The 15,989-nt window shown below is 34.6% G+C and overlaps 1 protein-coding gene across 3 annotated transcripts in view; it reads right to left on the minus strand.

Moving 5' to 3' along the window:
- LOC123260077 overlaps positions 1-10,236 on the minus strand; it is a 30,069-nt gene extending 19,833 nt beyond the window's left edge. The window contains exons 1-5 of one of the 3 annotated variants that reach the window (XR_006508396.1): positions 9,286-10,236; positions 8,846-8,916; positions 4,448-4,497; positions 3,975-4,368; positions 37-64 (exon numbers count right to left, since the gene is read on the minus strand). Coding sequence is in view for 2 of the 3 variants with exons in the window: in XM_044721007.1 (XP_044576942.1) it covers positions 9,292-9,882 (591 nt within the window). In the remaining variant the exon portion in view is untranslated. Of the gene's footprint in view, positions 1-36; positions 65-3,974; positions 4,369-4,447; positions 4,498-8,844; positions 8,917-9,285 lie in introns of those variants that run through there. The other 2 variants (XM_044721009.1, XM_044721007.1) reach the window with 2 other exon arrangements.
- Between the last annotated feature and the right edge of the window lie 5,753 nt (positions 10,237-15,989).

A 15,989-nucleotide genomic window follows, 5' to 3' on the forward strand; every position in this document is an offset into this window, starting at 1 on the left:
TTATAATTTAGTATTATCTGCTTTATTATTATTTTTTTTTGTCCATAATGTTGTTCATTTAAAACTGGAAAAAAATCAAGACATTAGTAAGATCATAAATAGTTTAGTGCTAGTAATAATAATAATAATAATAATAATAATAATAATAATAATAATAATAATAATAATAATAATAATAATAATAATAATAAGCGGTGCTTGCTACGTGGCCTCCAAGCGGCGCATCGCGGGAAACGCAGACCATAACACCAGGTCTGTAGGTGAACAACGTAACTGATGCAGTGGGCCAACTACCCACTGCATTGAAATACTGAGTTACAACAAGACGTAATCTCAGAAGTGCTCTCCACAACCGGTCCTTTTCGGATGAGGACCATTCATCAGGTGGGAGGAGCACGCCGGACCCGATGAACGATGACGACCCTGGCGCTTTAAGGACTTACTTTAAGTGGACGGAGGAACTACGAGTCGACCTCTTGGTGTGCTACCAACGTAGCAAGCCGGGGGTGAGTGGTTATATGGCCCGGATGCACACTCTTTGGAGTGATATGCATCCGGAGCTAGAGCATTTTACGCCTAAACACCTGCGTAATTATGCCGCTTATCTTCGGCGTAATAGAAGATCGCTTGTGCCGGATAGAAGGCAGTCTAATAGACTTTCCTTTCCGGCGCAATTACACCAAGAGCGACGCCGTTCCTCCTTGGATGACAACAATCCCTTTATAGGACGGCAAGTAAGTATATCTAAAAAGATAACTTACTCCCAACAACAGCTAGAAGCGGTAAATGAAGATCTCCGTGCAAACATCCTGGAGGATTCCACCCTGCTCACTGTGAGCCAGGTTGTGTATGGTGCAGCAGTTTCGGCTTTTCCGAGAGAGAGACATTGTCTCTCGATCGAGGCAAGGTTGAGACAGCGCATCTCACAACTTGGACTCAAAATTGACAGATCCCGGAAACAGGTCTCCCGCATTCAGTGTGTGGTTGAGTTTGAAACAACTCAAAGAGCATACACGCCCCGAATTCGGCACATTGCTGCTGAACTTCGGTGGCGTCATCACACACTGAATAAGAGTACTCTTCTTGTCATCAAGGAAGAGTCTCTCAATAAATTGCGGGCTCTAGTGACTGCCAAAAAGTCACTAGAGAAAAGGCTGAAGCGGTTGGTCGACAACTCGTTGTTTCGATCCAGCCCTTCACGCTTTCTGACACCAAAGACCGATGTTACCGGGAATTATCCAACACCTGAGCGGGTGGAAGCTTTTTGGACTGAGTTGTATGGAGATCAACCAAACGTGAACGCCAATACTCCAGCTTTGCACGACTTTAAAGCATTCTGTCGGGAACACCGTAGACAGAATGCTGATGAAGAGAGCCCCGCAGTCAGTGTGAATGAAGTTCGTTCAGCTCTAAATGGAAGCAAAAATTGGGCTGCCCCGGGACCAGATGGCATAAATGTCTTTTGGTGGAAGAAGTTTACTTCTACCCACCTCCATCTGGCCCGTATATTTACATCGTACATTAGAGCTGACGAACCGATTCCAGACTGGCTCGTGGAAGGGCGAACCGTACTGATACCAAAAAAAGGTGACTTGTCTGACCCAAAGAATTACAGGCCTATCACCTACTTGAATGCGGTTTATAAAATTTTTACAAAAATTTTAAACAACCGTATTTTGCAGGAGATAGAACCTGTCTGGCAACAGATATATGAACAGCGTGGCAGCAAAAGAGGCCTGTCAGGTTGCAAAGAGAACTTGATAGTTGATCGATGTGTCACACAAGATGCGATCTACTATCAACGCAACCTGTCAATGGCCTGGATCGACTATCGCAAGGCATTTGACTCAACTTCTCATGAGTTGATTTTATATCTCCTCAAATGCCTGGGGGTCAATCCTGAAATAGTGGAATGCATTCGGCGTACAATGCAGCTCTGGCGAACGCGTTTTCACATTGGAAGTGGAAACGCATTGCACATAACCGGAGTTGTAGAGTACAAACGAGGGGTCTTCCAAGGTGATTCCTTAACCCCTCTGCTGTTTTGCATCTCACTGCTGCCTATATCTGTTGCTCTCCGTAAAACTCGTGGGTACTCTGTGGGGCCTCCGGGTGATCGAAAATACTCGATTACCCATCTGCTTTATATGGATGACCTGAAGCTTTATAGTGCTGATGAAGATCATCTACAGGCGGCTCTTAACATCGTAGCAGAGTACACGCGGGATGTCGGAATGTCTTTTGGGTTGGACAAGTGTGCGGTCGTACATCTGGCGAGGGGTAAGTGCTCTGTTACGGGTGATGATGTCGAGTTGGTAGATGGGAGCGTTTTAAGACAATTAGACGCCGGAGAGTTGTATAGATATCTAGGAATGGAAGAGCACCGCATGCATGCGGTCTCCGAAGTCCAAGCAACTCTCCGTAGCGAGTATGTTAGGAGATTCCGGAAAATTTGGTCCTCCGAACTTTCCGGTAAAAATAAAGTCTCCGCTACTAACATGCTCGCTGTCCCAGTCTTACTATACTCTTTCGGTGTCTTAAAATGGGCCCGAAAGGATCTGCGAGATCTCGACATCAAAACCCGTAAGACTATCAACATGAACCGGAGCATGCACCCCAATTCATCAGTCGCCAAATTATATCTCTCCCGGTCGATCGGTGGGAGAGGTTTGCAGAGCTTGGAGCGGCTTCACGATCGTTTAGTCCTGGGTTTAACACACGAAGTTGTCAATTTCACTGCAGATGAGGATGACTTTCTTATGCAAATTGTTCATAAACATGAGAATGCGCATAAGGGGTCGTTCTTATATAAGGCAGCAATATATGCGGCAAGAACCCTTGGTCTTGGAGAAATAAACGCTCTTATGGAACTCCGAAAGGAGGAATTCAAGAGCGCCATCAGGAACGCCGAGGAAAAACTACTCCTAGGCAAACTGATGGACAAGCCTATGCACAGCGTGTTCTTTAAACACGTGCGTGATCATGGCTTGTCCACCCAGCTGACGTTTTCCTTCTTAAAGTCAGCTGGCCTGATGTCCGAGACTGAAGGGTTCATATTTGCTTGCCAAGATGGTGTCATTAACACTCTAGAGTACCGTAGCAGGGTGCTCCAGGTGCAGCTCCCGGACACGACCTGCAGGGCGTGTAAACAACATCCGGAGACGCTTATGCACATTTTGTCAGCATGTCCTGTGTTGGCGAGAGGTGCATACATCCAGCGTCACAATGCTGCCCTGAGAGTACTGTACTACTATCTTCGTCACCGCTACGGTATTGACGTGACACCGGTGCTGCCTTATCTGCCAGGAGATATTCCCCAGGTTGTTGAGAATGACAGTTGCAAAATTTATTGGAACATGCCGTTTGCAACAACTCGGCGGATAGATCACAACAAACCTGATATTGTGCTCTTCGACAAGGCTACTCGTGACATTTATGTCATTGAGTTCTCGGCCCCGGCTGAATACAACATCTCAGCCAAAGAAGAGCACAAAAGACAGATATATCAGGATCTCCTGTTTGAAATTGGCAAGCTTTACCCAGGTTACCGTGTCAAGCTCGTCGTCCTGATTGTTGGCGTCCTCGGAGGGATGAAACAGTCTTTTGTATCCTCACTTGCCAGAGTTCCAGCTTGCTCATCAAAAGCTGAATTCTTGGCGGTCAGGATGCAGAAAGCTGTCATACTAGGTTCCCTCCGTCTACTTAGGAAAATGACTTTGGCCTGCTGTGATCACTAACCGCCTTGTTGTGCGGAGTGGTACAGCAGTAATGGATGGAGCTCAGGCTGGGCCCTCGGAGAATCGGACTCCGGGGACAACCCCCCTGAGCATTTAATAACATAATAATAATAATAATAATAATAATAATAATAATAATAATAATAATAATAATAATAATAAATAATCATGATAGTGAAAAAAATTTATTATTATTAGTTTTTTATTATAATTAATGATTATTGTTCAAAAATTTACCTCTTTTGAAATATAAAAATTGATGGAGCCGGAATTACGCTACCCTCGATTTTGGTAACGGTCTCTACCGCCCCGATTTTGGTAACGGCGTCCGCCGCGATTACCACGATTTTGTATTTTGTAGTTCTGTCCATCCTCATTATTTTCAGAACGTTTTTTCTTCCACCAATTAGCTCGAGACTGCCCCGCCGATTCGTGCCTTTTTTTTCCGTCTTATCCTCCTTGTCCTTTTCATTTTCAGTATTCTCTTTATCCTTCTCCCCGTCGTTAGCAACGACAGCTTAATCATCTCCTGTAATCGGCGGTATTTTCGGGGTGCTTGGCTCACCTTTTTGAGCCTCCTCGTAAGCCTTTATCGCTTCCTGCGCGTTCTTAAGCAATATCTTCAAGTGTTCTATAAAAAAAAAAAAAAAATAACAATTTATTAATACATTTTGACCGTGTCTTAAAAAAAAAATATTAAATCATTTTACCAGCTTTTGCTTTATCCTCCACTTTCTCCATCTCGGACATTTGTTTTTTCCTGAAATAAAATAAAAATTATTGAAAAACTTTTGGAACAGCTTTTGGAAACTGTCAAACAACATAAATTTGAATATATATAACTTCAGTGATCTAAAAAAAAATTATGTATATAATAGAAAATAATGCTAGTGAAATTAGATAGATGATAGTAAAATTAGCCGGCAGCTGTCAACTTTTAAAATTTTTTTAATTATTCCATTTTTGTAATTGAAACTTTTTTAATATATAAGATAATATATAATATATAAGATAATATATATAAGATAATATATAAGAAGGTATTCCAATCCTGCAATGCATGATGGGAAATGTATCAATCGATCGCGCCACCACGAGTGTGTCAGACACACTAACCGGCAACTAAAGTATTTTCATGCTAATTCTCGCAATAATAATAAATTTTATGTAATAAATAATCATTGCGTAAAAAAATTATTTTCACCCTCTAACAATAATAAATAATAATAGTTAAATAAAAACCTTTAAATAGCTTTTTTATTGCATCCGTAAATTCTCCGGTTTTTCCTAAACGCAGTTTATAATTTACCTCTTACATCACTACGTTAAGTTTTATTGTGGTGCCTCTATTTTTTGATAACTTTACATTTACCAAGTCCGGGTTCGAAACTCGGCAATTCTAAATTTTTTTTTTTTTTTTTTTTTTTACAATTATTCTATAGTTTTATTATAATTTTTACTATTCCAATAGATTGTCAGGTCTTATACTGAATGTATTATTATTATTTATTAATTATTAGTAAAAATAATTAGATTAGAGCTCGTCTAATAACAGGTAAGTAATTAGTATGTACACAGTCATTTTAATTTATTGAAATTTTTATCAAAATGTTATAATAAATATAATGAACAATATCGGGTTATATTAACAATAAAATTTTTCACAATTCAAATGCTACTGGTGGGAAATTTGGAATTCTACGTTACCCTTATGAGGTATCTGATTGTACTTATTAATTGCAAATTATTTCTTATCCTAATTAATTTATATTTTTATAGAAATTATAATGACAATTATTTATTCTTAAAAATATTTATTTATGTATGTGTATAGTCAAATGAAAATTTTAAATTTATTTGATAGATACAAGTAGTATAGAATTTGGCGATTGTCATTTGTTTAAAAATGTCAATTTGTTTTTTCTTAACGTTTTGTTGTTGAGAGTGTGTATTGAAAAGCTAAATTGAGTAAGTATGGATATTTATTTTTAATAAATCTGCATTTGGATAACTTTTTATTGTATGTAACAATATCTAAACTAATATTTATTAACGCAGATCATGGGTGGATGTAGCTTTCCTGACTGTCATAACAGCAGTGAAAAGGGTTTTAAAATGCTGAGGTTTTCTCGTTCAGTTGAGATGAGAAGTAAATGGGCATCTGCTTGTAAAATTTCAAAACCCATTACTGAGAATTCTCGTTTGTGTGAGGTATTTACCACCATGATAAAAAAAAGTAACTTGCCTGACGAAAAAAAATCTTGAACCAAAAAAGAAATCTATTTGGAAAAGAATAATTTTTCTGAGTGAAGAGAAAAAATTTTTAATCTAAGATAATACTCTTCGTTTCAGTACATTTTTCTAAATTCAAAAAATTTTTCCCATTTTTGTTAATATTACCCACGTTCGACAGCTTGTAGAGTACCAATCACTTGGTGGACCTGTTCTAGTAAAAGGTCTCACCACTGCTATTTTAGACCCACCACAGTTCGATAAAATGCACGTTGGACTGGCTAGAAAAATTTTTAGCTATGAAATGGGACATGCATTAATTCTAGCGGCGCAAACTGGTCTTCTTCCGCAAACAGCTATGACCACTGGGTGGTTTATTTTATTATGTAGTCAGTGGTATGAGTTCATGATTTGTCGGCACAAAAGTAACTCACGGAACTTATGGCGCATCGTTAGAACGAGTAGAGTTTCTGCAGAGCTTTATTGAGATTATCAGAGAACTACAAGTTAGCTCTGATAATAAATGGAAACCGATACAACGGGGCATCATTCTGGCTACTACTACTGCGTTAAAATTACGAGAAGATCTAGTTCTGACAAAAAAATTGGAGTACCTTCTTACGGGGCGTCAGACTTCTAGTTCTGGAGAAAATTTATTTTCTCAGGTTCGAGCTGGTAGTGATATTCACCCTAAACTTCACCAATTACGCTACCGAATGCGCTTGATTGCAGTGGCTCAGTATTTACGTGTCCCTGTGTCTGTATCATATTAATACGATGATGAGCCGTACTACATTGAATTTCTCAAGCAAAAAAAAACTGAACTCCAAACTACTAATGATGATTCACAAAATTTCCTTGAAATTCCGGTAAATTGTAAATTATCCGAAATACAAAACTATGGGCTTTATTACCTTTGTGGTTGGGCAGTGTTTACTTGTGCGAACGGTTGTAATGATTGTGAGGCAGCAATAATCTCTTCAGTTCCTTTGCCTAACGCGAGTACGGCTTGGACGGATGCAATAAATCGAGGAAACTTGAAACATCCGACAGAGGCAGTATATACACTTTTGAAGACTGCGGAAGAAGTTTTTGCTACTTACAGAAAATCTCTTCTCCATTTGCAATCTGTGCATGAAAAAGTAATGAAGAGTGTCCTGGAAACTGCCGATCAATCATTAGTCTTCCCAAAATGTCATGGTATTCGCGACAAAATACTCGGAAAATTTATCTCATTGCGACTCCATGTTCTCGCAAAAGACATTACAGTGCAACCTGATAATCCCAATGTTGCAGTCTTCAGCTCTAAGAGCGCATATATGCGCACGTCAACAAAAACCGTCCGTAAATAAGTTAATTATACTACATTATTTATTCTTCTTTCTCAATAAAATTGAGGCTTTCAATTTTTAAAAGTTACTTGCTGGGTGACAATATTTTATACATATATCAGTCCTTGGAATAAATATATTTTATCTATATATACTGTCCATAATATTTTCTATTGTAATACGTTGAATTTGTTGATTTGATCAATAATAATTTCATATATTTTACACAATAAACTTAAAAAAAAGTACTTGTTTCAATAAATTAAAATGACTGTATACATACTAATTACTTACCTGTTATTAGACGAGCTCTAATCCAATTATTTTTACTAATAATTAATAAATAATAATAATACATTCAGTATAAGACCTGAGAATCTATTGGAATAATAAAAATATAGAATAATGGTAAAAAAAAAAAAAAAAAAAAAAATTAGAATTGCCGAGTTTCGAACCCGGACTTGGTAAATAAAAAGTTATCAAAAAGTATAGGCGCCACAATAGAGCTTAACGTACTTATGTGAGAGGTAAATCATAAACTGCGTTTAGGAAAAACTGGTTTAACCGGAGAATTTACGGATGCAATAAAAAAAGTTATTTAAAGGTTTTTATTTAATTATGATTATTTATTATTATTGTTAGAGGGTGAAAATAATTTTTTTATGCAATGATTATTTATTAAATAAAATTTATTATTATTGCGAGAGTTAGCATGAAAATACTTTAGTTGCCGGTTAGTGGGTCTGACACACTCGTGGTGGCGCGACCGCTTGACACATTTCCCATCATGCATTGCAGGATTGGAATACCTTCTTATATATTATCTTAACAGGCGAGACCAGTGATTGCAGTTTCAATCGGCTTAGCGAAACGAATGGAAATTTTGAAAAAACATTTTTAGAGATAATAGATAATTTAATAAACTATTTCACCGCAAAGCGTTTTGTTCAAAAATTTCATTCGTTTCGTGAAACCAATCGAAACTGCAATTGATCTGCCGTTGGGAGTGCGACAGAGATAGTTTCGTTGAACTCCGTGAGAGCAAAGCGAGAAAAAGATGGTCTCGCCTGTTAATTAAAGATGTTTCTATTACCGTGGTAAGATACGAAAACCGCGGTAATACTGACATGCTTCAAAAGTCCGTGACAATTACCGCGGCAGTAAATTAAAAGTGATAATCAATTAAAATTAAATATTTGCTAGATTTTTTGAGCATTAAAAAGTATAATCTTACTCTGAGATGTAATAAATATAGATCTCAAAGCATTAATTCATAGAAAAACACATTTTAATCTAACTTACAATTGCACACTAACTGCAAAAAAACGATGACATTTTCTTTTCAAACGATCAATCAGCTTTCAATCATTTATAACAAACTAAATAATTAAATTTCATACCGGGTCGTTTGTTAATTACATTTTAGAATTAATATATTTATTGCTGAATTTTTTTGAAATTACAAACAATTGTGTGTAAATAGTTTGTAATGTAATGAAAAAAATCCGCGGTAATACTCGCACCCGCGGTAATACCCACACTTACCCTAAGTCCTTGAAGTAGAGAAAAAAAAAAGGCCGTGTCCTCGTGAAAAGGATTTCTCCCTTTGTATCCATCTGAAAAAAAAAACAATGCCAAATTATTGATCAGTACAAATATCATTGTCGCACAAACCAACAAAACTTGAAAAAATTTTTTTCACAAAATGGCGGCTGTTTAAAAATAGAAGTCGATTTTTTTACTCATTTTTCAACTTCCTCCAATTTTTTAAAAGTATTACAAATTTGAAATTTTCAATTTTTATTGGTTAGTGCGAAAACGAGATAATTGAAGAATATTCATGCTAAATTTCAAGTAAATCGGCTGATTAGAACCTAAGATATCTGCATCACCGTATCGAAAAAAGTAGTTTCGAGAAAAACGCGTTTAAAGTTTAACGTTCAGTTTCAGGCAGCGTAACTGATAAAATAGAACGTATAACTTACATTCTCTTAATCAGCCATTCCATCTTCATACATTGGGTCTTCCTTTACTTCATATTGACTGTTTTCAGCATTTCTCTCTGTATAACGAGCAGTTCTTTCCTCTTTTGAAGCATCTGAAGCTCGAACCTCAGACCGTTCAATCCTTACTGCGTTGCGCCTAACAGCAAACCCATGGGATTCCAGACCTATTTTTATTCCCATTAGACTCATTATTTGTAAAATAGGATAAAAGCCTTCATTGAAAGTGCAAACTGCTAAACAATTAGCAATCTCAATTGTCTGGGACCCGGCATGGATATGTTTGGGTGCAAATGTCCATATTAAAGAGTTAAGTGACTCGTTGTGATTTTGAGTTTCGCTGCCCAAGCAACGTTCTAATAAAGAATCATCTGATAAGCATTCGTAAATAGGTTTCATAACTTTTAAAACCTTATCAGTTAGAGGTGGATTTTCATGGTGAAAGTCATCCTCAGTTCCTTCGGCCGCTGCTTTCTGCCACTTGCACCAGCTGTCTGGTCCAGGAGGGCAATTCATGTGCTGAGGCTTCTTATCAGTTGAAATTTTATGCAAGTACGTGGCCCATATTTCTCGTTTCATATCTTCTACGGATTCAGGATGACGATGGATAGCTAATCCGTAGTACGCAGACAACTGAGTGATTACTTTATCAGTCAATTTACCAGCACCCTTACCACCAATTCCACTAGATTCTTGTCTAATACGTTACAATGACCTTCAGACTATTGATATAGTAAACTAAAAGTATATGACAAGAAATAAAGAAAGCTATTCATACTCAGGTAGCCCGGACCGCCCGTCGTCTATTGTTGCAGTCGTCCGCTTAACCCGGTCTAGTTGCCACGACACTAAAACGGCTGTAACTTTGAAAATAATTTGAATTTCGAAAAATCCTTTCAGGGAGATATTTTTGAATATCTAAACTATCGAATTATGAAAAAAAAATTTTTTTCATTTTTTTCGAAATTCTAGACTAGAATACCCCCTTAATGAGCTTTATTCTAAATATTTTAATTAAAATTCAACAGAATATATAAAACTAAAGGATGATTATTTTATATATTATTATAAATAGAGTATTTATAACTTACCTATTTTCAGCAATAATGTTTGTAAGGTCGAGATTTCAACTTAGAAAAAAATAGTAAAAATTGGCATTCTTTGATGAGATATAATCAATAAAATAATAAATCTTTATTTTTCAAATTCATTTTTTATATTTTGGTTTCTTCATTCTCAGGATTCACATAAAAAAAGATATCCCCCGCAGTTTAGCAACCACGTTGGATCCACGATGGAACCACGGTAGTAGTGGACTTACTGTGGAGCCACGATGGAACCACGGTGGATCCATTGTGGATTTTGTGCCATTTTGCCATTGCGATTCCACCGTGGTTCAACAGCGGTCTTACAGTGGATTAACTGTGAATCTATTGTGGTTCCATCATGGTTCCACCTACGGTTTTATAGTGGGATTGTCGTGACTCTGCCGTGGTTCCACAGTGGTTTTACTGTGATTCAACCGTAAGTTAATTTGTGGTTTTGTTGTGGATTCATCGTGATTTGGTGGTGATTCTACTGTGGTTCCACTCATGGCTAAAAATTTAACTATACACTCTTGAAATATGTATAAATAAATAGTGAAAAGTTTAAAGTTCTATCTCCTCATTGGTCTTTATAAAAAAATCCTAAAAAAATGCTCAAAATCAGGGCGTCAAACCAGAAAATCCCTTTGAATTTGTAGAGTTGACAGATGAATTCTACATATACTGTCATATAACAAATTTTCAACTTTTCTTATTAAATAAATAATACCATGAAACCGAGTGGGTGAGTGTGCCTAAAACAAAAGTAGTGAAATTAGAAAATATCTGTATTCAGTAATTGCAAAAATGGCGTTGTTTTTTAAGGTAAAAAGATAATTAATTTTTGGAATCGATTAATACTCTTGATCAAAGGTTTATATTTTTTGCCGAATTCTTTAAGATTTCTAGCTGATAAGATTTCGGAATCGCTCGGGACAATCACTTCAAACAAATTTTCATGAAAAGTTGACATTTTAAATTAAAAATAAATAAGTAAATAAATAAATAATAATAATAATAATAACTACCTCAGAAAAGGGGTTTTTTTTTCAAAAATTTGAATTTTGAAAAAAAAAATTATTCTTTTTAAAATTCAACTGAGTTCACACATTTTCACTGCAAAAAGTTTTAAAATATATAAGAATCGCAGGTAATTGTTTAGTTTCACGTTTTTAAAAGTAAACTATAGTTGTCGCGATTGAAATGTTAACTTAAATTTTGCTCTGATAGAAAATCGTCAATAAAATTCATCCACTTGGTCTATCAATTTTTGGTGATTTGTTTCGTATTCTATGGATAAAAATAAACAAATAAAAAAAAAACATTTTTCGAAAATATTAATCTTTTTATATTTTTTCAGTTTTTTTTTTAATCCAACAATTGACGTTTTTCATATTTTTTTTATTCTACAATTGAAATTTATCACAATTGTTTTTAATCCAAAAATGAAAATTTTTCAAAAAATTTTTCTATTTTAGATTTACTCTAATAAAAAAAAATATTTTACAAGTAGAAAAAAAAATTCTTCAAAAATATTAATTTTTAGATATTTTGCTAAAACTTTTTTTTAACCCAAAATTTGATGTGACGGGTGGGCTTACCCTCCCGTCAATATTGAGATAAATCATATATATTTCTATAAATCGATGGGCCAACTTGCCCACCTGAATTGGACACCGAATTTCCGTTGTATTTCTAGCCTGACTCTGGTTACCGAGAATCGCTGCTTGCACGTGTTGCTGAGGAGACGCTTTCTCATGGGAACCGAGCGAACAGATACTCTAGCACAGGGAACCGCTTTCGGCGCCTTGATACCATTTTCTGTTGACTAGGGAACTTGACAATAACCATCTAGTTCCTAAGGGCGGAATAATCTGAGTTCAACCGCGGAATAATATAAGTTCCGCGCAGTGATACAGGTGTTTGGCGGCATCCGCGACCGAGGTTACATAAACCTGGGACCTCCAGGAGCGGCCACTTGTAATCAGTCAGTCGTTTAGTCTGTCCGAATCTATGTCGAGTCCGAGCTGTCTTGCATCGTGATTAATTGTCTCCTAAGACTCTCATTCTCGTTTCTGTCCCATCTCTCTCTCTCTCTCAGTTATAGAATCAAAAGTATCGCATCAAATGGATTATTGTACTGGATTAGATTTGCTTTCATAAATAGAATTAGTTTGTAAAAGAGACTCTCAGGGCCATTTCGGGCAACTCCCATGCTTTGGGGACGCCCAATAAACAATTAGTACCGTAATTCACGAGTATTCTTCATTCACTGAGCGACCCACCCTCTTATCAACATCTAAATATTTTTCAGTGAGACGCTGAGCTAGTCCGGAGGTCTGTTTACGTGACAGGTAAATAACCAGGTGTAGGCTCACACGTAACATTTGACATTTTTCATAATTTGTTTCTAGTTAAAAAATTGACATGTTTCATAATTTTTCTTATCCCAAAAATTAACATTTTTGAAAAAAAAAATTTGAAAAATTTTTCTATTTTAGATTTATTCTAAAAAAAAAAAAATATCTATTAAGTAGAAAATAATCTAAACATGTTGATTTCACACCCCGTGAAAATAAACAATTACCGAATCTTACAATTGAAAATAGAAGTATAAGATAAATAATTGAGAATGGGAAACTAAATTTAAATTTTGAATGTCTGTAGATATAATTATTATTATTCATTTAATTTCTTCGTAAAGTTCCTTTTCAGATTCCACTTAGAACTTAGTCATTTAAAAAGTTTATGTGACTACTGAGATTCAACTTTTCTCAGTCGGCCGTGTAGCGATGCGGGTAGCGCGTAAGTCTGGCGAGCGATAGGTTCCTAGTTCGGTCCTCGGTTAGGGCAAGGCGATTTTGATTTATTTCTTCATTTACGGAGTGTATTAGGTTAATTTAGCATAAGTAATCCTCTCCTACCTCCTTACTCCTTAGCTGTTCAAACTGGACAGTAAATAATCCCTGTTCGTAAAGAAATACTCTCCCAAATTGGGGAAATCATTAATTTTTGTTTTTTTGTTAAAAAATTAATTTATATACTTTTTTGTGTTCATAAAGGATTTTTGTAGTAGTAATTGTAATAATTGTTAATTACAAATTTTTATGTTAATAACAATTATTATTAATTACTACTACTTATTTCTTATAACAATAATAATTATTATTCATAATAAAAAAATTACGGTTAAAACAGAACTCGAATTTCGACTTGGGACCCACAATGGAACCATTGCAAATTCACAATGGAATCATTGTGGAGCCACAGTAGGAACACCGCTAAACCACCATCGAACCACAGTCAAACCACAATAGATTTACAAGAAATCCTTTGCTTAACCACGGTGGAACCACGATGGCAAAACGTCACAAAATCCACAGTGGATCCACTGTCGTTGCACAGTACATCCCGTGTAGCTCCTCAGTGGACCCTTCATGTACCCACCATGGATCCTTAGTGATTTCAAGACCGCGAGGGTATATAGAGAAGAGTATTTGATGAATGGGGACCACAAATAACTGGAATAATTAACTATAATATTTCCCCGAAAACGAATTACGCTTCATTTTTTTAATTAGATATCATTCTCAACTTTGAAAATGAAAATTTACTTTGAAAAAAAAAAAAAAAAAAATTGTATTAAATATTTTCAAATAAATGGCAACATCAAAAAATATTTTATGACCAGAATTTAATTTTAATAAAATTAAACTACAACATTTTATTTATTAATTAATATCAGACTTTAATTTATTTTCAGCTTCAAAAAATACTTCAGATATTAGTTTCTAAAAAATAAGGAAAAATATTAAAATTTTTTTAGCGGTAATTAAAATTCTCTGAAAAAAATAAATTTAGTTTTTCGAAAATTGGTAGATTAATAATTTTTCATAAATTTTATTAATAAAAACTTCTAAATAATGAAACTAAAAATATGTAAGGATTAAAATACTAATGAATCTATAAGAATAATGAAGGGCTACTAACAATTATATTTAAATTATTAGTAAGTTAAAAGGAAAAAAAATAAAAACCTCTTATTGAATGGAACAAATACATACTCAATAAAACACTAGAAAAGGATAACTATTTGGAAAGAAGATTGTTTTCCTATTATCTTAAATAATGAATTATTTTCGATTGTTGTCAATTGATAGGAAACAGAGTTCTCGCGTGCAATATCGACTGTTTTCCATGTGTGGAGCTATGTACGAAGTAAGCAAAAGCATGCAAAATTTTAGTATATCATTGATACCTCTACTCATAAGAATCCGTGTCCAAATGCTTTCAGGTATTCAATTCCCACTGAACTGATATCCAAAATAAACTGTTATTCATACACTCAGGACTGATCCTATGCTCCATTTTTTATCCACTGCGATAGAAGTAATCCCTCAATCTATATTATTGGTTCAAAGCTCTGTTCCACACAATTGACAAAATTTTAATAATCCGATCTATTCCGTATCCACGGCGGTCGCAAATGATTCGCGAAAATTTATTAATCAAGTAATATGATATTAAATCCAATATGAAAATATTCCAGTTAGAGAATCGTTGATTACTTTTTTCTAAATTCATGATAATTAATTCCGATTAATTCCACGTTTCATATAAGTTTCAACGCCACGTTTATGTTTGTGTTTTATTTTTTAATCCAACTGAATCCTTCGTTTATTGAATAACTGTTATTAAAGCATTCCTTTTTTTGTTAAATCCCACCGAAATGCAAGATCATATTATTAAGCTTAGTTATTCTTCAAATCCTCTTGCATATTAATAATTAATCTTGTGATACCGATTGAACTACTGAAAAACACTGATTTAAAAATACACTGATAAAAAACGCGAGTTGTCTATCTATCTCCGATTGAACTAACGAGTAATTTGATAATAAAAAAATCCTCAAAGTCAAAATTGAGATGAAAATTTGAAAATTTTCGAAAAAAAAATCAATCCTATTCCTTCCTTGTAAGTATAAGCGTTATGAATTTATCCGATTGAAAATCAACTAACAGTCACTTCCCACATTTCATCCGATTTTATATTCCTGATCGTGATTTTCCTCTTGTTAACATTTTCTTTATGTCCGATTAATCCCATCGACGATTAAGTTATAATTAAGTTGTAATCCTGTTTATAATATTATTCTCGGAATAAACTCCATCCAAAATACGCGGTCCATCCCATTCCATCGTCAAGAGAATATGTATAATATCCATCGAAGAAGTAACGTTCATGTGGGTATGAGTTTTTCATTCATTGTGTTATAATCCAATCCAATATACAAAAGAAGAAAAAATACATTAGTTTTTTTATTTTTGATGTAAATATATATATATATATATATATATATATATATATATATATATATATATATATATATATATATATATATATATATATATATATATATATCTATATATATAAATTATAAATATTTTTTATAATTTATATATATAAATTCATTAAGAAATTACTTTTTACTAATAAATACAATAATCGCTTAGTTAATTTAAAAAAAAAATCGCACAAACAAATCTTGTAATTTTTAATTATTTCTGTTAATTCTTTTGTTTTCCTTCAATCATTATTAGC

Source organism: Cotesia glomerata, linkage group LG2 (assembly GCF_020080835.1).
Source record: "Cotesia glomerata isolate CgM1 linkage group LG2, MPM_Cglom_v2.3, whole genome shotgun sequence".
Classification (NCBI taxonomy): Eukaryota; Metazoa; Arthropoda; class Insecta; order Hymenoptera; family Braconidae; genus Cotesia; species Cotesia glomerata.